Source organism: Petaurus breviceps, unplaced genomic scaffold, assembly GCF_028583685.1.
Source record: "Petaurus breviceps papuanus isolate PSGF00001 unplaced genomic scaffold, PetGlider_PUasm1.0 90808, whole genome shotgun sequence".
NCBI classification, from domain to species: Eukaryota; Metazoa; Chordata; class Mammalia; order Diprotodontia; family Petauridae; genus Petaurus; species Petaurus breviceps.
The window spans coordinates 2,049,289-2,068,204 of record NW_027187349.1 but is presented as its reverse complement, the minus strand read 5'-3'; the positions used below and the strand labels follow the sequence as shown (position 1 = coordinate 2,068,204).

The following is an 18,916-nucleotide window of genomic DNA, read 5'->3' as shown; positions in this document are numbered from 1 at the left end:
CCTCACCAAAACCCTCCATCTTCCTTCAAAATGTTGCTTAGCCACCACCTTCTAGTTCCTGAGTCCCCTTGGAATTACTAGTGTCCTCTCTCCTAGGGAGAGTAATGATAATGAGGCTAGAATTCTAGGTTGTGAAGAGCTTTAAAAAACTAAATGGAGTTTATATGTGATACTGGGGGGAATAGGGAGCCACTGGAGTTTATTGAGTGAGAGAGTGATGTGTTGAGCCAGGTACTCTACCTACTCTAAGCCCCTACTAGTCACAAATTGAGGCAAAAGCCTGAATTATGCTCATACAAGGCCATTTCCTCGTGTTCCTCAAAGCAGAGGGAGGCTTCCATATTTCATTGTATTCCTGTGAATTCTCCATAGTCTCATTGACGTCATTTATTTCACGCACATTTATACTCGAACTTTGGGAAAACGCAGTAACTTGCCATGATTGATAACTCATGGTGATGCTAGGTACTGGTTGCTGACCTCTATGACTTGAGGGGTCACCTGTTTCTCCAGCCCTCAGGAGGAAGGCCCAACTGACCAAATGCATTTGAGCCATATGATAGCAGCTGCCTACTTACTGCAAGAGAAAAACCGTGGATTCATAAAATTAAAGGTGGAGGTATTTATGACCATCAGATCAACACTGTCAAAGTCCTTGTGTTACCAGGGGCCCAGAGCTATGGAGAAGATCTCACTGACAAGGATGTTCCCGGGCTCCTAGGTATTTTCCATTCAATCGAACAACCAATTATTGAACACCTACTATCACGATATTGCCCTGCGCTAAGGGACTGAGGACTCAAAGGAAGAATAAGACTTTCCCAGACCTTGAGAAGCTTTAAAGAGACAAACTGTAAGAAAGGCTGATAAGATACTAAGGAAGCTCTTTCAAATCTTGGCTAGCATGCAATGTAGGTTTTGCCAATGAGCTCTGAGCGCCTCGGTTTCAAAAGTAACAGAAGCTCTCAGGTCAGAGCCTCTCCGGCTGCCTCACAGACTCTCAACCTTCAACACCAAGTCAGCATTACTGATCCAGCCCGGCCAAATATTCTCTTTCTTTGCCCCCTGACTACTTAATTCCTCAAAACCCAGACCTTGAGACTCCTAACTGGCACCACTGGGCATGGAAGAATCCTTAGGCAGAAAGAGACCTCCAAAGCCCAGCCCCACTGTGTGCCCAACCCAAGGAAGAGAAAACCTTTCTTGCTTTTTTTTTTTTTTTGAAGCTTAATATAATGTTTATGTTACAACTTCACTCCAACTTTGACAGTAGTAGAACAAGATAAAAATACTTTCTCGAAGCTACATTTTTTTGCTAATATGCTGGATTATATACATATTTAAATAGCAGATTCTTAACACAATTTGGATACAGAGAGACATCATATAGCATGTACACAGATTGAACACTGAATCAGAAATCCTTTCAAAGTTATTATTTCTTGCTTCTAAAAGGAGACATTTCAGAGCAGAGTCATATAATCAAAGCTATAGTTATCATCTGGCACTCTCAAATTTCTTCATCTAAGATAGAGACCATTAAGAGTCACCTGTGAGTGAAATCTTAAAATCTCAGTCACTTGTCGGACAGCCAGTAGGGTGTAAAGGGTAAAAGACAACATCCTTACAGTGACAAAGTCACAAACCAAAAGGTCCCCTCCATTTACAAAAGTTAGTGCAAGTTACCTCAATTTACCTTAACTTACCTCAGAAAGAATTTCAATTAATTGAAGTTCTGACATAGAACAAAAGCTTTCTCTTCCTCCTCTTTAGTAGGAAAGCATTTTAACCAAATAGCGCAAGATATAGGGGTGTGTGTGTGTGTGTCTGTGTGTGTACCCATGTATGTATGTAGGGTTAGGGTTAAGGTATGTATATAATTTCAAATGGCACAGGATACAGGCTGTGTGTGTGTGTGTATTCTCCATGAAGTTTGCTCAAATTGTAGTTGCCTGAAAGCATTTAAAGGGCTGTCATTTGGGCAGCTAGGTGCTCAACAGACTGCTGGACCTGAAGTCAGGAAGACTCATCTTCTTGAGTTCAAATCTGGCCTCAGACACTTACTAGCTGTATGACCCTGGGCAAGTCACTTAGCCCTGTTTGCCTCTATTTCCTCATCTGTAAAGTGAGCAGGAGAAGGAAATGGCAAACCATTCCAGTATCTTTGCCAAGAAAACCCCAAATAGAGTCATGAAGAGTCAGACACAACTGAACAACAAATGTGGAAAAGAGGGCTTAGACTTGTCTGCTAGACCCTAAAAAAGGGAACCAGAAACAAGGGATAGAAACCACCAAAGGAGATCTGGGTTTGACAGAAGGGGAAACCATCCACCAATGAGGGTGCTCCTAAAGTGGAAGGGGGTCGTAGGTTGCCTTGGCAGAGGCTAGGTGACCACTTGTTGGGTCTTGGGTAGAGGGGATTCTTGTGAAAGGTAGAGACTGGACTAAATTCTGGGAGGGCACAACTCACCTGCCACTCTGCAATAAGCCTGGGTCTATGGTTTCTGAAAGGCTCAGCTGGTTTTGCTGTTCCTCAGAAGCTTTGTAGCAGACGTGAAGGTGGCCGAGGTGACCCCTGACACTAAGACCACCTGTCCCACTCTGTGCTCCCCACACCCATCCTTTAAAGAGCCTGTCCAGGTGCTTCAGACTAGCGTGTGATTGGTGCCTGTCAATCCAGGAGCTCTGGCATCAGGAGCGCTTGCCTTTCTCCTCCCAGCTGAGCTTTCTCCAGCCCTGGACCACCCTCAAGGGCTCCAACTTGAGGTCCACCTCCCAGAAAGCCTTCCTGGACATGGTGCCCCACACTGGTCTCTCCCGACCTGCTCTCCATTTTGTCTGCATCCTTCAGAGATGCCTTTCAAATCAATCAAGAAAATTTACTGTTGTTTCTTTCAAGTGCTGAACGCTTTGCTAAGCGCTGATGCCAGGATGCTTGTGAAATTGGATTGACCATCAGCATTTTTGCCAGAGTAGTAACTCGGGATTTCTGTATCTGGGGCAAACACCATAAATGAAGAAAAACACATTCATAGGAGGCGGGAGAGGGGAGGAGGAGAGACAAGGTCATTGTTAGGGAGCTGCCCACCTCTGTTCTCCTAAGCAGAGGAAAAGGGCTATTAGGCAGCTTCCTATTTAAATAAACCTAAGTACCTAGTTATCATGAATAATTAGTTGTGTTTTCACACTTCCCTGATTACTAGGGGATAGTGTATAAATGTTTATAGCATCCAGATTCTTGAAGCTAACCCCACCCCCACCCCCAAACCTCAAAGTATCATGTTAAACCTAGAAGGAATTTTAGGGATCATTTAATAATAACAGTAGCTAGCATTTCTATAATGCTTTACAAATCTTATCTCATTTTATCCTTACAAAAACTCTGGGAGCTAGGTGATTATTATCTCCATTTTATGATGAGGCAGAGTTGTTAAGTGACTTGTCTAGGACCACACAACTAGCAAATTTCTGAAGCCAGATTCCTTATTATGACATTCCTGATAGTCACCTCTTACCAATTAAGCCTGAGCATCCATAAAAAGCCAAATGAAGCTTAAATCTCACAAGCTCACAGACCGTTAGAACTGAAAGGAGCCTTAGAAATTATTTCACTCAGCCCTTTCATTTTATGGAGAATAAAGCAGAGACCTAGAATTAGTACCAGAGCAAGGGTTGAAATCTGGTTCTCCCAAATCCCAGGCAACCCCATTCTTCTAGATGGGTTGTGGAAATCTAGCTTCCCTGAGGAAGTCAGGTGGGTGGAGATACCAGCTCTTTCAAGGCATCAGCCCCACCCCCCCGCCCCCTCCCCGATCTCATAACTTGGGCCAAGCAGCTAGGCAAGGAAAGGTCTCCTTCATTCCCCCCTCTCTTGACCTCCCATCTCCCACTAAAAACATCTTCCCTACATGGCTTCAGCAGCCTTTTAATGGGTTGTCTGCACTAGCTAGAACGTAAGTTCCCCGAGGGCAGGGACGGTTTCTTTTTGTTTGTATTTGTAGTCTGAGCACTTAGAACGCAGCACCTGGGAAATAGTAAATGTTCTATCGATTATCTATACATCCATTTATCTGTTCATCTATCTGTCGATTTGTCTATCAATGACTCCCCATTATCAACCAGGTAAAATCCAAACTCCTTAGCACGATATTCAAGGATCTCAACAATGTGGGTCCAATGCCTTTACAATTTTATCTCACTACCAGTAGTGGCTTCAAAATCAGGATGACCTGGATTTAATGCACTGTACAATGACATGTACTGATTGTATACTGTTGGACAAGTCACTCAACCTCTAATTGATCCAGGAAACATTCTAATGCTATATTTTCAGAACAAGTACTGACTTGTTTTGGAGAGATAACATTTATTGAGTCTTGACTGCATTCTAGGCACTGTGCTAAGTAAAAATGGAAGCAAGCAAGATTGTTCCTGCCCTCAAAGAACTTACATTCTAATGGGTGAAGAACACACCATGGAGAGCTGGAAAACAGGGAGAAAGAGTCAGAATAGTGTAGAAACAGACAGGAAGTGGTGAGGGGCTAATGTCATTCAGCAAGTTAAAGCCTCATTTTACCTAAGGGGAGGGACAGAGTCTGACATTGTGGTGAGGGAAAGGTCTCCTTATCCCTATACTATCCTTCCCAAGAGACAATGTGGTATAACAATAAAACTAACATTCTAATGCTTTAAGGTTTGTAAAGAATCCACCTCTTTCCCACCTCCGGGTCTTTGGTCCATTCTACTCCCCTGTACCCAGGGGTGTTGTGAGTAAAAACAAATGAGGAAATGGATGTAAAGCAAACCTTTGCAAACTATGCTTGTTATGTTATGTTGTGTTGTGTTGTGTTGTGTTATGTTATGTTATGTTATGTTATGTTATGTTATGTTATGTTATGTTATGTTATGTTATGTTATGTTATGTTATGTTATGTTCATTCCCAGGCCTACCACAGTACCTTGCACATTTAGGACTGAAAGAGACATCATCATCAACTCTTTTTGCCAACGATAAAATTGAAGGGTGAAGTGGTAAAGCGATGGCCAAGATGCCAGAAGTAGTAAATGGCAGAGCCTGGATCTGATTACAGGTCCTCCAACTTCAGATCTGGTGTTCCTTCCACAGTAAATACTATGCTGCCTCAAAAAAAATGTTAATTGAGTTGGATGGGTTGTTTCATGAACTCTGGTGGCTAGAACTGTTGATTAGAAATGAGGACGTTATTCCAGTAGTTAGGAAATGAACTGACCCTTTTCTGACAAATGAGCAATATCTCATCCTTCCCCCCCTCAACTTCTCTGAAAGCTTCTGGAAGCCTTGGTTCATGGGCCTGCTCTATGGCCGCCACATCTAAGCCATTAATTCACAAACCATCATGAACGCATTCATCAGCAAGCCAGGGTAAAGGACAGTGGGCAAAAGGGTCAAGGGGGAAGTTAGTGGGCTAAATTGGGGAAAGTGGGTTCTTTGCCCATCATATCCCTTTCCTCCTTTTGGAGGATATCTGACTCCCTACTTCTTTCCCCCAACAGAATTTCACTGCTTTAGGGAGTGACTTTAATTAGAATTGGAAATATTGAGGTAGCCAGAAGTAAACTAAGTCCTACCTCTAATTATAAATAGCTACTTTTTTTCACCCAGGACAAAGAAACAATTGGAGTGCTGAGGTAGTTATGGGTTCAGCCATGCTAGAAAAGAGGAGACTCTAACCCTAGCCCCAATTCTTCATTGCAGCCCTCATCTTCTACTATGAACTGCCACCCGACTACTGTACCCTCTGAAATGGACCTCCAGAGGCCATGCCCAATCAGGAGAAGCTCAGTCTCTCAGGCCTGAACTCCCTGGGACAATGTGTCTGCACTCCAGCCATCTTCTGGATTGTTCCCTCCTTTGTGCCATTTGCATTTCCATCTCTTCCTCTGGGAACTATCATCAAATCGACAGTATCATTGCTTCTAGAAAGGGCTTTACATAAAGTGTCCACTTGTTCCACTCACCATCCCTATGCCTTCCCAAACTAAAGAACCTTTCCTTGACCACTACCCCCCCATACATGTTGTCTCCATCTGCAGTAGGAGCATATAGGGGTGGCAAATATGCTTCCTAATAGCATAGGCCAGTAGAAGAACACAAGGCAAGGAACTGATTGGGATGATGGGTCAACACAGAGAAGAAATGCAGTTGTGACAGGGAGGAAGTACGTCCTCTCCCTCTCAGGGAGGAAGTACCCCCCCTTGGAACAAAGCTCTGTTTGCCTAGTGCAAGGCTAGGGAACCTGCAGCCTTGGGGTCACATGTGGCTTTCTAGGTCCTCCAGTGCAGTCCTTTGACCGAATCCATACTTGAGCTTACAATCTAGTAGGGAAGCTAAGATATGTGAGTGTAGAAGAGGCATTTAGAATGATCAGATGAGGAAGATACAGCTTTGGGGGTGGTACTTAAAAGAGACTTCATCGATGAAAAGGGAGACTTTTATTCTGAATGTAACACCAAATAAAATGGGCATTTCCAAACACATAGTAGAACAGAAAAAGAGGATTATACATGAAACTGCTATTCTAGGGGCGGCCAGGTAGCACAGCGAGTAAGAGCACCGTGTCCAGTGTTGGGATGACCTGGAGATCGAATCCCGGACTAGAACACTTAGCACCCACCCAGAAACACCTGGCCGTGTAACCTTGAGCAAGTTACTTAACCCTGATTGCTTTAAAAAAAAAAAACTGCTATTCTACAGAGCTTGCTTTTATTTAAATATATAAAAAGTAAAGACTGGTTTTCAAAGCTGCTCTGCTCAACTGTGCTTTTCTGGCCTCCCATTCTCTTCTCTCCATTTTTAAAAAGATGCCTCACTGGCCCCCTTTTCTTCCTTCCTTCCTTTTTTCATTTCCTTTTCTTCTCTCTTTTCTTTCCTTTTTCTTTTTTCTTTCCTTCTTTCTATCTTTTTTTTTACTTTTTTGTTTCCTTTTTCCTTCTTTTACTACCCCATCCCTGGAAAAAGAAAGAAGTCATTGTAACAAATACACAGTCAAGCAAACAAATTCTTGCATTCGCTGGGTCCAAAATCATGTCACATTCTCCATCTTGAGTCTGTCAACTCTCTGTCAAGTGGTGGGCTTCATTAGCCTTCTAGACTCAGTCACTCATTGCATTAATCAGAGTTCTCAAATCTTTCAAAGTTGTTTTTCCTTGTAATAAAACTAGTACTTTTTGGTGAGCTTGAGGATAAGGTTCTCCAGGCTTAGGAGAGATGTCTTTTTACCTGACACAGCAATAAGAGAGATTTGGCACACACGATTAACTTTTTTGAGTTTCTCTAGTTCTCCATATGCTTGGAAAATGTTGATTGATTTACTGAAGGATTCACATTGGGTATTTACTGTCTGAAAGAGTCATCTAAGCCCATGCCTTTGGCTGACATGCTTGGCTGCCCTACAATGACTGTCCTGGCCCGGTGCTGCTGGTTAATGATCTGTTGGCCAATGCTCTAAGAGATAACCAGCCTCAGAAATTGCCACCTGACTATTGGGCTAGGGCCATAAAATTCTGGGTGGGGAGGAAAGAATGCCAGTTTGATACACCTTGCTACTACCAGTATCTTTGTTTAGAGGGAGAATAGAATTCTTTTCCCTCCCCCACCAAAAAAGTCAAATCTTTATCAACCAAAGCACAAATATAAGTCTACAGATTATGCAGTTCTCTAGTTTCTCCTCTAACCACCCAATATCTGCCTTCCTACAGCTATGTGGCTGCTCTGGTAGAGAGAAGGAAGGGTCAAAGAGAAACATCAAATCAAAACAATGATGTTAACATTTTTTGGTGCTAAGGAAATTGAATGGAAGAGATTTGACACTGGTGGCAAAAGCAAGAATGTGGGATTACCCAAGAGTTCAGTTGTTCATGAAGAATCTCCCCAAAACTTCTCTCCAGGTTCATCACCCAGACTGGAAGTCAGAACAGCTGGACATCAGGGGTTGGACTGAGACACAATTCCTGGCACTTTTGTGGTGGTGGAGGTTGTGTATTTTATAGCATCAGGACATTTCTTAGATGCTAATTATCAAGATGACATAGTGCAGGGGTATGGAAAGAAATCTGAGATTCTCACTGACTGAGTCAGTGTTGGGAATGAGAATGTGAATCATATTAAGATTAAATTTAATAAGAAAAAAATGTAATGTGTGTCATGGATTTAAAAAAATTTACAAGGGTAAGATGGGGAAAACATGGCCAGATAGTAGTTTATCATAAAAAGATTGGGGTAGGGAGGTGGAACTTAGTAGGCTACATGGTCAAAATGCATCAACAGTCTGATATTACGGCCAAAAAGAGTTAATTCAGTGATGTGTAGCCTATATTGGGAACATTGTGTTCTGATAGAGGCCATATATTTTAAGGACACCAGAATGATGAAAGCCTACAAGATCATATCATATAAGGGTCAACTGAAGGAACCAGGAATGTTTAACCCGAAGAAGAGAAGACAGGTGGCTATCTTTGAGTATTAGAAGGCCTGTCACTTGCTCTACTTGACCTCAGAGAGTAGAATTACAAACATTGGACACGAGGTGCAGAAAGCCTGATTTAGGCTTGATGCCCCAGCAAACAGAACAAGGTCAAGGTGGAAATGAGGAGGCAGCCTTGGGTGGAATGGTTCCCAGCATCCCCGGAGTGGGACGAGGCTGGACTTGCCCTTGCAGGGCATGGATGTTTGCGATGACATTCTTCAGGTATAGGCTGGACCAGATGGCTTCCGAGGTCTCTTCCAACTCTGTGATTCTGGGATTCTGTAATTCTGCGAAGGGAGAGAAAACCACTGCATGAATCAGAATCAGTCCATGGAAGTAAAGGTGTGCCCTGGATTTATGGGATCCTTGCAGTGATTCTGTCCTGGAGCAAGAAAGCAAGGGAGTGGTTGGGGAAAGAGGCCTGATGATTGGGGTCTGAGCCTTACCCTGAAGGAGTGCAGGGAGATTCAAGGAGAGCAGAGGATGTCACACCTGACCTGTGCGCTGAGCCCAGAGACACCATGTACAAAATCTTTCATCGTAATGGCTTCTTAGGAGGTGCTTATTTGGACAAGCAATGGTAGGAGAGCCCAGACAGTTTCTTTATAGCAAAATGGCTCATTTCTGGGATCCCTCTAGAATGGGAAGGGTATGTTTAAAAGGGGGTACAAGCAGATGTAGAGCATAGGGTAGATGTAGGTAAAAACAGTAGTGTGGATGCTACTGCCAGTATGTATTACACTCTGTGTCCAAGACACCCCAGCTCCTCATCTCATTCTCACTCTACCACTTCTATTTTTTTTTTCTTTCAGTAAGGGCCAACAATATTCATCAAAGTAGAAACTCCCTCCAGGTATACTGATTAGTAATCTGCCTGCAATTTAGTGTCTTAAGGAGTTGTCTGGGGACCCTGAGGGTTTAGGTGACTTATCCCTCATCATACAACTAATTTGTCAGAGGTAGGGCTTGAACCCAGATCTTTCTGACTCCAAGGTCGACCATTTATGAATATGCCTTTTGACTTCTCACAAGGTCCTCCTCTTCAAGATTTAAATAATTGAGGGCTGGGTATCTTTTTAAGTTTATAATAGGAATAAAGTATAAAAAGCATATTGGGGAGAGACCCTTTTCTGCCAAATGAAAAGCATCCCTATCCTTCCCTTTCAGAATATGTATATATTTATGACTATAAAGAAACATATCTGGGGGCAGCTAGGTGGTGCAGTGAGTAAAGCACCATCCCCGGAGTCAGGAGGACCCAAGTTCGGAGGCTTCAGACACTTAACACACACACACACACAAAACTAGCTGTGTAACTTTAGGCAAGTTACTTAAGCCCAATTGCCCTCCAAAAGGAGAAAGAAAGAAAGAAAGAAAGAAAGAAAGAAAGAAAGAAAGAAAGAAATATCTAAACTGTATTGTGGTCTCCTGGGGGGGAGGTTGGGGGAAAAGAAAAAAGAACAAAGTAAAAAGTAAAAAAAGTGCACAGCAGAGAACAAGAGAAAACTCACAAGGAAGCAGAGAAAAGGTGGACAATTCTCAACACAATGAGTATTATTTATCATATAGATTTTCTTGAAATGAAAATTTATTGTTACATATTTTGAATCCTCTCATGTTATGCTATGCACATGACATGCCTTTTTTTTTTCTAACTTTGTATTTAAGTTCCAATATTTAAGTTTATGACATGTTTTTGTTTCTTTTCTCTATTCTCTATTTGTGTTCTGGTGTTTGAGCCTAAAATAAAATTTTGAAAAACAAAAAGATTCCTTGATGCCTGAGCTCATGGATCTGTTCCGTGGCCCACATCTCTGAGCTCAGACCTCCTTGATTCTGGAAGGTATGAAACAACTTGCTTGGTAATACGTAGAAGAGCAACATGTTGGGGTGCTGTGCCGTCATCGAGAAGATGAGAGAGAAGGGACTGCCTTTGACTTTTCAGGCCTCTCCACACCTATAGGAGTCCTTCTCTGTTCCCAAGGAGCTGTCTCTGTTGGGTCAGCCTGGGAGAGGTCTGTATCTTCTTTTTTTTTAATTAATTAATTAATTAACTTTTGGTTTACAACATTCAGTTCTACAATCCCTTGAGTTTCAAATTTTCTCCCCCTTCCTCTCCCCCCACCCCATGGCAGCATGCAATCAAATATGGGATCTACAAATACCTTCACATTAAACATTAGTTAGGTTGTAAAGGAGGATTATAACCAATGGAGTGAACAATAGGAAAGAGGAAACAAAAGAAAACAAGAAAAAGAAAGAGAGCAGATAGTTTGCTTCAGTCTGCATTCAGACTCTGCATCTCTTTCTCTGGATGTGGATATCTCTCTCCATCATGAGTCTTTTGGAGTTGTCTTATAATCTTACATTGCTGAGAGGGGCCCAGTCTATTGAAGTTAGTCGTCACACATATGCTGTGTCTATGATTGTGTACAAACTTCTCCTGGTTCTGCTCTTGTCGCTCAACATCAGTTTGTATAAGTCTCTCCAGGTTATTATGAAGTCTGTCTGCTCATTTCTTATAACACAATAGTATTCCATTACATTCATATACCACAACTTGTTCAGCCATTCCCTGTATCTTCTTATACTACCAATGTAAAGAGTTTCTTCCCTGGTGACCTTTCTAACTGATTTGAATTGTGCACCTTTGACTTCTTTATGTAAAAACATTCCTTTGCCTCTTCCCTTTATGAGTTATGAGCAATGTATATGCTCACTTTGATGACTGTTCTGTCCCTTGAAAGTCCTTGTGAATTTAGCCTGTGTTTAATTGGCTGTCTTAGCGCCCCTGTCCAGGAAAATGCCATGGACACCTCAGCAGCTTCTGGCTTAGGGGGCTTAATGAATTCCACTCCCTTTGAAGTGGTGGTGATCACTATTTGAGATCAGAAGCAGGAGTTTCTCATCTTTACCCTTTCTTCTATTTTGGTGTAACATTCTAGCCAGTAGATAATCTAACTAAACACAATTGACTCTGAAATGACTTAGGGCCTGTAACCAGTCATTTACCACCTGTTAAGATCTCATCAATTTCATTTTGGGTTGATATTGTTTAGAACTCATCATGCTGGACCTCGAGTCAAGAATGCAGGAATTCAAAATCTCCTCAAACACATGCTCTTTGTGTGACCCTGGGCAAGTCACTTATCTCTGTCTTAGTTTCCTCAATCCAAACCCCTAGGTATGAACTGTTTTTCCCACTACAAAATTGTTGTTAGAATTATGGAACCAATTCTGGAATAGCTACCTCTCCAGCTCAATGTTCTAGACTTGGCTAACTTTTCTAAAGATTATCTGCTCTAATTAGCATTTCATTCATTACTTTAAAGTTCTTGTTTTAGGGTACATTTGGGACTGAAATTCAAATTGTAACAAATTTGTAGAATTAGTGGTTCATAAGTCTTTACCTCAGTGGCAGAGGGACAAATTAAATGCACCTCAAGGCCTTCTCAGGCCTGTGATTCCGGGTTGGGGACTTCAGGAATTTCAGGGAAGGGTGGGGTGATCATCACCATCCAATACTGACTAACTACAACTGAAATTTGGAAGGACATTCAGGAAATTGAGTAAGGTGCCAAAAGGAAGTCTTTGACAGGAAACATGTGGGCACTATAGCGGTAGAGAGCCTTTACTCTCCCACAGTTTCTTAATCAAATAATCAAAGTAAAAAAATAACACCCTTACTGAAAGGGCCCTCTTCATTATCGGTCATAGCACACTCAGAGCTTAAAAAAAAAAAAAAAGGACTAAGAAGATATTCAAATGTTTAAACAAAACCTTAGTAATGATTTTTTTTAATCACAAAGTAAATTAGTTCTGTGAAATTTTCCTATTCTGCCTGACAGTTTGAGCATTATCTTGCCTAGAGAATTTAAATCAGAGTCCTAGCCAGTTGAGCCTTCCCTGAATGCAAAGCAATTGAGATTCTACCCCTTACCAGTAACCTTTTCATCCCCCAGCCCTCTGAGGAGTTGGTTTTAGGAGAGATTTTTTTTCTACCACATGACATGAACCCAGGGATCACCTTAGCTTTGAGCCGATACCAGTGGAATGATTGTGCTGTACTATCTGCGAAGTCCCAGGAAGCCAGAGGAATCAAAACTTCTCCCAGGAACACTTTCCGGGTGAGTGTTCCCAAGTGCCACACCGAAACTTGGAGCAGCCGGGTCTGCAGCTGGGAATATTCCACATGATACTGCAAAACAGAGTGATGTGGGAGAATGACCTCTACCTGTCTATCTGCGCACAGAATACCGCATAGCCACTCAACACAAAGGCCAGTGTGGAGAATTAAGAGAAGCACAGGGAAGGAATCGTTCAGGATTCAGGCATGCTGTCAGAGTCTAAAGGGAGAAGCAGCCTGGGGCCTGCCTGCACAATGACTCCCCCGCCGCAGTACAAACAGTCCCATGGCCTCCCAGGCCAGGCGTCACGCTTCCATGCCAGACCTGTACAGTCAAGCTCTCGATCTGGAAGAAGCAGAGCTTTACTGTGCTAAATCAGCACCCTCTGCTTAAAATAGGACTATTTGCTCTGGCACTATCTCTTCAATCCCCCCTCCCCCCAGGGTGAGGCTCTTTCCTGGCAAGTCCTAGGAATCCAGTCCAATCAGATGAGCATTTATTAAACACCCGCTAGGTACAAGATTGCCCTATGATTCTGCCCTACAATGCTGTTAGCTATCCCTTCCTGATTTTGTGCCATCCATAAATCTGATAACTATGGCATCTATACCTTTATTCAAAGCACTGATAAAAATGTGGAACATAGGGGCAGCTAGGTGGCGCAGTGCATAAAGCACTGGCCCTGGAGTCAGGAGGACCTGAGTTCAAATTCGACCTCAGACACTTAACACTTACTAGCTGTGTGACCTTGGGCCTTAACCCCAAATGCCCTCTCCCCCCCCAAAAAAAAGCAAAAAAGAAATGTGGAACATATTGGGGTGAGGGGCAGAACCCCATGGCATGAAACTGGAGGCCTCCCTCTGGTCCAATGTTGATCCAATGTTGATCTATTAATCAATTTCCTGACTCCGGGTATTCAGCCCACACATACCTAACTGTACTATAATTTAGACCACATCTTTCCATCGAAATTAGTTGAAACCTGGGGGTATATGCCATTAATTATCAGCAGAAGAAAATTTTCTACAGATGTCACTTAACTTCTCAGAACCTGTTTTCCCATCTGTAAAATGGGGAGAGTAATATTTGCAATACTTGCTTCACAGGGTCGTGAGGAAAGCACTGTGTAAAGTGTTGTATCCATGAGCAGCTCTTCTTATTAACATGTACCTTATTTAAAGTGCATCTCCTTCCACACAGTGTGCTGCTAAAGAAAACCTCTCTGATATTCACCAAGATTCAGCAAGTCAAAGGAATTTTTTTTTAAACTTGCACCTAACCCAGTTCAGAGACGGATGATGGGGTCCAGCCAGGTTCTCTTTTTTACCCTTCTGTCCCCCTTCCCAGAAATCATTAACTAAACATTGTTCCCAAGTTTAGTAGACGCTGCACTTTTCTTGAACAAAGGCTGAAATTAATTTTTTCCCCAACTTGCAACTTATTGACAGAAGTCTACAGATATATCTATAGGTTGTTTGTTTTTTAATTTTAATTTAACTGACTCGTGGACTTGGAAAAACTCATTAGTTTGACTTTGACCATGCAGATATGGGGCTCGAAGCAGCAAAGGGGGCCAGAGCCTTTGAATGAATATTGAACCCGCCTGTACCTTCAAAGTCTCTTGAAAGAGAGGATCCACGGTGTTCTTTCTGATACTTGTCTTCCTCTTGGCCTGAGAGCCCCTATCAGGTAGCAGATAGGTCTTTATATAGCTGGGGACCAAAGAAGGCAGAAAAAAGAAAAAGGTCAGAATCCCTTCTACGTGACATTTCAAAAAAAGTTGAACACCATGTAATGAATGGCTAACCTTCTCTCCACCTCCTCCCTCTCCCCTCCCCCACTGTTGCCCCTTTAACCATCGTCCTTTTTGAAACCTTTTTGAAACTTTTTTGGAAACCTTTTCTAATTTTTAAAGTGAATTTTTATGTAAATGGTGCCCGAGGCTACATGTGGTTGTTTCTGTATAAGCTGTTTGTAACTTGGAGCCCATTTGGTTTCAGATTTATTTTAGTTAAACTTGGATTGAACAAAACTCTTTGAAATTCTTTCTATGTAACACACACAATCAGAAAAGTCTATGTCCTACCTTCCACAGGAAATGCACATTGTGTCAACTGTCTGTTCTCCTACCGGAGGTTCCCAAACTTTTTTGGACTACCGCCCCCTTTAAAAAAAAATTACCCAGTGGCCTCCCCTGGAAATCCACTTTCTTTAACTCTTTAACAGCTTTTTTTGGGGGGGGGAGGGGAGGACAGGGCAATTGGGGTTAAGTAACTTGCCCAAGGTCACATGGCTAGTAAGTGTTAAGTGTCTAAGGCCAAATTTGAACTCAGGTTCTCTTGACTCCAGGGCCCATGCTCTATTCACTGAGCCACCTAGCCACTCCATTAACAGGTTGTTGTTGTTGTTGTTTTTTTAGTTTTATTGTCCAAAGCTACTGCTGCCCCCTTTGGATCATTCCAGTGCCCCCCCCCCAGGGGTGGTATCGCCCACTTTGGGAACTTATGTACCTAGTCTAACCCCCTTATTTTATTTTTTTAATGTTTTGTTAATGTTCTTCCCCTCTCCCACCTCCCAGTCACTTCCCAATGACTCCCCCAAAATCAACCCTCCAAGAGACCTTTTCTATGTAACAATGAAATGCAGTTACTCATTGGTCATGTCTGATAGCATATGCCTCATCTCTAACCTGACAAAAAGTGGAAGCAGGTCATGCAGTTTAGGCAATGGCTCTAGGCTTGGTTGTTGATGAACCAGGAGCTCATCGATTTTATCGTAATTATTATCATTTTACTTTGAAATAAAAGTTTATATCCTATCTCTGTTTATTTTGCCTTACAAATTCAAAGGAAAAAAAAAGCACTCTTAAAAATACTAACTAGTATCCATAGAATGCTTCCAGGTTTGCAAAGGGATTTACCCAAGTTCACTCATTTGACCCTCACAACCCTGTGGGGCAGGTGCTATTATTATCCTCATTTTACTCATAAGGAAACTGAGGCAAAGAGCCATTAAGTGACTTGACCATGGTCACACAGCTAAGTCAGGGTAAAGATGTGAATTCTTGTCTCTCCTGACTCCAGATTCATCCCTTTTTCTATTGTATAAAGCTGCTTAATGTTGAAAAGGTATTCACTCTGATATCAAAAGATTAAAGAAAATAATTTCCCAATCAAATAGTAAAGCAACAAGTATGAAGGAGCATTGTAGAGAGGATGGTGGTCAGCTGTTTCCCCCTTCCTCACACCCCCACAGAGGACCCAATGAGGGGAAACTGCAACATAAGAGATTTCAGTAGATAAATGAGAACTGCTGACCGCATGTTTACTGAGGGAAGCTATGCAATCTCCTCTGAGGGTTTTGAGAAGAGAATAAATTCCCATGTGTCTGGGAGTGACTATGCCTGAGGGCCAGCGGGGGAGGACAGAGACCTACATACACACCCTTGCCCTCAGGCTCTGGCTTCTCCTGGCACTCCCTTTACTCATGCAGAGACTACTGGGGGGCACACAATTAGAGCCAAGCACATCTCCCTGCCTATGAGAGTTCTGTCCTCACAATGGCCCAAATGTTGAGTCACTCGGTGGGGACTGGCATTAGGAACCAGGCCACTCCACAAGTTATCATTCCAACACTCTTTGCGTGGAGGTTCCCATGAGGGAGCAGTGCCAGAAGTGAACCCTCAAATTGCTTGGGAGAATTCACACCCATAACTCATGGGCGCTGATTCACATCTCACTTCTAACACACACCTGCTTTCACTCAGAATTGCTCTCCCTGATTCCACACACACTCTATCGGCTTCTCAATCTGATCACGATGCACTTTGTCATAAATACCCAGAGACAGCTTCTAACCATAGGACTCCATCAATTACCAGTGCATGGAGGCTGTCAGCTGCCATTCTTATAGCTGGGGGCTTGGGCTGGATCCTCATCCTCATCCAAATGAGTTGCTATTCTGGAGAGCTGTAAATCCTACTCTAGGACCAGTTGCTTGCTTGCCTTTCAAGTTGGATTTCCCTAAAGTCTAAAGGTAGGGCTAGAAGACCGAGTCCTACATTTTTCCAACAATTACCTTCCAGTCACTAAAAATGGAAAGGGCCACTGCTATTTTTTTAAAATCTCAATTAAGAAATTTATAAGAGTTGATAATCTCCCTATATCTCAGGCTTAAAACAAAGGAAGATATAGTTCTCAAAGTATGGTCTGGGGATCCCTGGGATACCAAGACACTTTCAGGGGGTCCGTGAGATCAAAACTATTTTCATTATTATACTAAGACATTTGATTTCTAATATTATAAATATCAGTAGGTATAACCCACATAAACAAAAGCAATTGGGGTGACTCAATCATTTTTAAGAGTGTAGAGGAGTCCCGAGACCAAAAAGTTTGAGAACCACTGATATAGAGTATAAAAGGAAAGAGGTCAGAGAGGAGAGGAAGAATATTTTTCTTTGCCATCATATGAAAAAACAGCAATAGCAACTTACGGATTGCATTTTTTCTTCTTTTCTTCCCCAAAGGCTAGGTTCCTACAGCCTTTGATGCAGATTTCTAATGTAGAAGCCTTAAAGTCATACTGAAGGGCAAATTGTATCTCTCCGGTGATATTAGCATTATCAAAACTGCCCACCTCTGTACAATCGCTGCTAATGCTCGCCAAACTTCCCTGGAAAGAATAAAAATGGATAAGAGAAAATGAGTCTGCTCCACCAGTCAATTTCTCATACTTCCTGATTTCAACATATCAAGTAAATCAAATGCTACTACATGTCAAAATGCTGCTATTTTATCTATAATATATTTGTCTAAAAATGACCTATGTTACCCCAAGGTCTGGGCTTCAGACACACCTGAGGCTGGAAACTCCTAGTGTCAATGACATTGGGCTACTTCAAGAGAACCAGGGTCTAAATTGGCACTTTGACATTCTCATGACCTACCTTTTTCCCTCCACCAGAGCTCTCCACAGTAATAGTCTTTACTTAGATCTCACTGTAATAGTTGGCAGCTATTTTGACATTTATATAGCACTAGTTTAAAAAGCCCAAGGTCTCCCACTGCATCCTGGACCATGTCCAGTCATCCTGCTCTCTATCTGGACCCAGATGACTGGAGGAGAAAGTGAGTCTGGTGACTTTGCACAGCCCTCCCTCACTTAAATCCAATTTACTTGCAAGTCGTGACATCATCTTCCTGATGTCATGGTCCTCTTTGAGAATGAAGGACAAACCACACAATACAATACTTTAAGGTTTACAAAAGATTTTTCACATATATTATCTCACTTGAACCTCAAAACAATCTTGTGAGGAAGATATTATTTCCCATTTCACAGGTGAGGACCTTAGTCCCAGAGAAATTAAATGACTTGCTATGGGTCATGCCCATAGGGTTATGGGCAGCTGGATAGTACAGTGTATAGAATGCCAGGCCTGGAGTCAGTCAGGTAGATTCCTCTTTTTTAATTCAAATCTGACCTCAGACACTTATTAGCTGTGTGACCCTGGCAAGTCACTTACCCTTGTTTGCCTCAGTTCCTCATTTGTAAAATGAGTTGGAGAATGAAATGCCAAAGTACTGCAGTATCTTTGCCAAGAAAACACCAAATAAGGTCTTGAACAGTTGGACAACATTGAAATGACTCAATAACACTAACAACAAAGATGTGTCATATAGATAATAAGTGTCTGATGCAACATTTGAGCTCGGGTTCTCCTGACTGCTATTTCAATATTCTTTCTATACTCTATACCACCTGAGAGCAGGGATCAATGCCTTTTTTTGTGCCTTCTTTGTGTCTCCAGTGCTTAGTGAAGTTCCTAGAACATAGTGTGCAATGAATAAGTGCTACCTGATTGACTATACCATCATTTGTCATTATGTAATCTCCAGATTCTGAACTCTGAAATTCTCCTCTCTGCCCATATTCATAGCTTATTCTACCCTCTCTATCTTGCTTTTCCTAAATCTGTTCTTCACCCTTGCCTTCTTATCCTATTGCCAGTATTGCCCTGCCAAGCCTCAGTCTTGGGTTATTACCACTATCCCCTGCCTTCATTCCTACTCATTTGCTACCAAAGAAAAGCTAGAGAAAATCATGGAGCCTGTGCTGACTGGATCCATTACAAATTTATGTTATGTATTCTGAACTGAGCCCTCACTGCAGCAAGACAATCCTTTATACCTCATTGACTCACTATCCTACTCACCATACTGGATTTTCCAAATCTTTTCATCCCTCCTCAAACCTTCCATAACTCCTCTCCCCCCATTCCCT

The 18,916-nt window shown here is 42.2% G+C and overlaps 1 protein-coding gene across 3 annotated transcripts in view; it reads right to left on the bottom strand.

The window, feature by feature from the left end:
- Window positions 1–7,788: 7,788 nt before the first annotated feature.
- SYTL3 (synaptotagmin like 3) overlaps window positions 7,789–18,916 on the bottom strand; it is an 86,035-nt gene continuing 74,907 nt past the window's right edge. For all 3 annotated transcript variants that reach the window (XM_069070336.1, XM_069070335.1, XM_069070337.1), the window contains 4 exons: window positions 17,127–17,305; window positions 14,241–14,343; window positions 12,532–12,702; window positions 7,789–8,791 (listed from right to left, as the gene is read on the bottom strand). In XM_069070336.1, coding sequence (XP_068926437.1) covers window positions 8,723–8,791; window positions 12,532–12,702; window positions 14,241–14,343; window positions 17,127–17,305 — 522 coding nt within the window. In that variant the 3' untranslated portion in view covers window positions 7,789–8,722. The remainder of the gene's footprint in view (window positions 8,792–12,531; window positions 12,703–14,240; window positions 14,344–17,126; window positions 17,306–18,916) is intronic.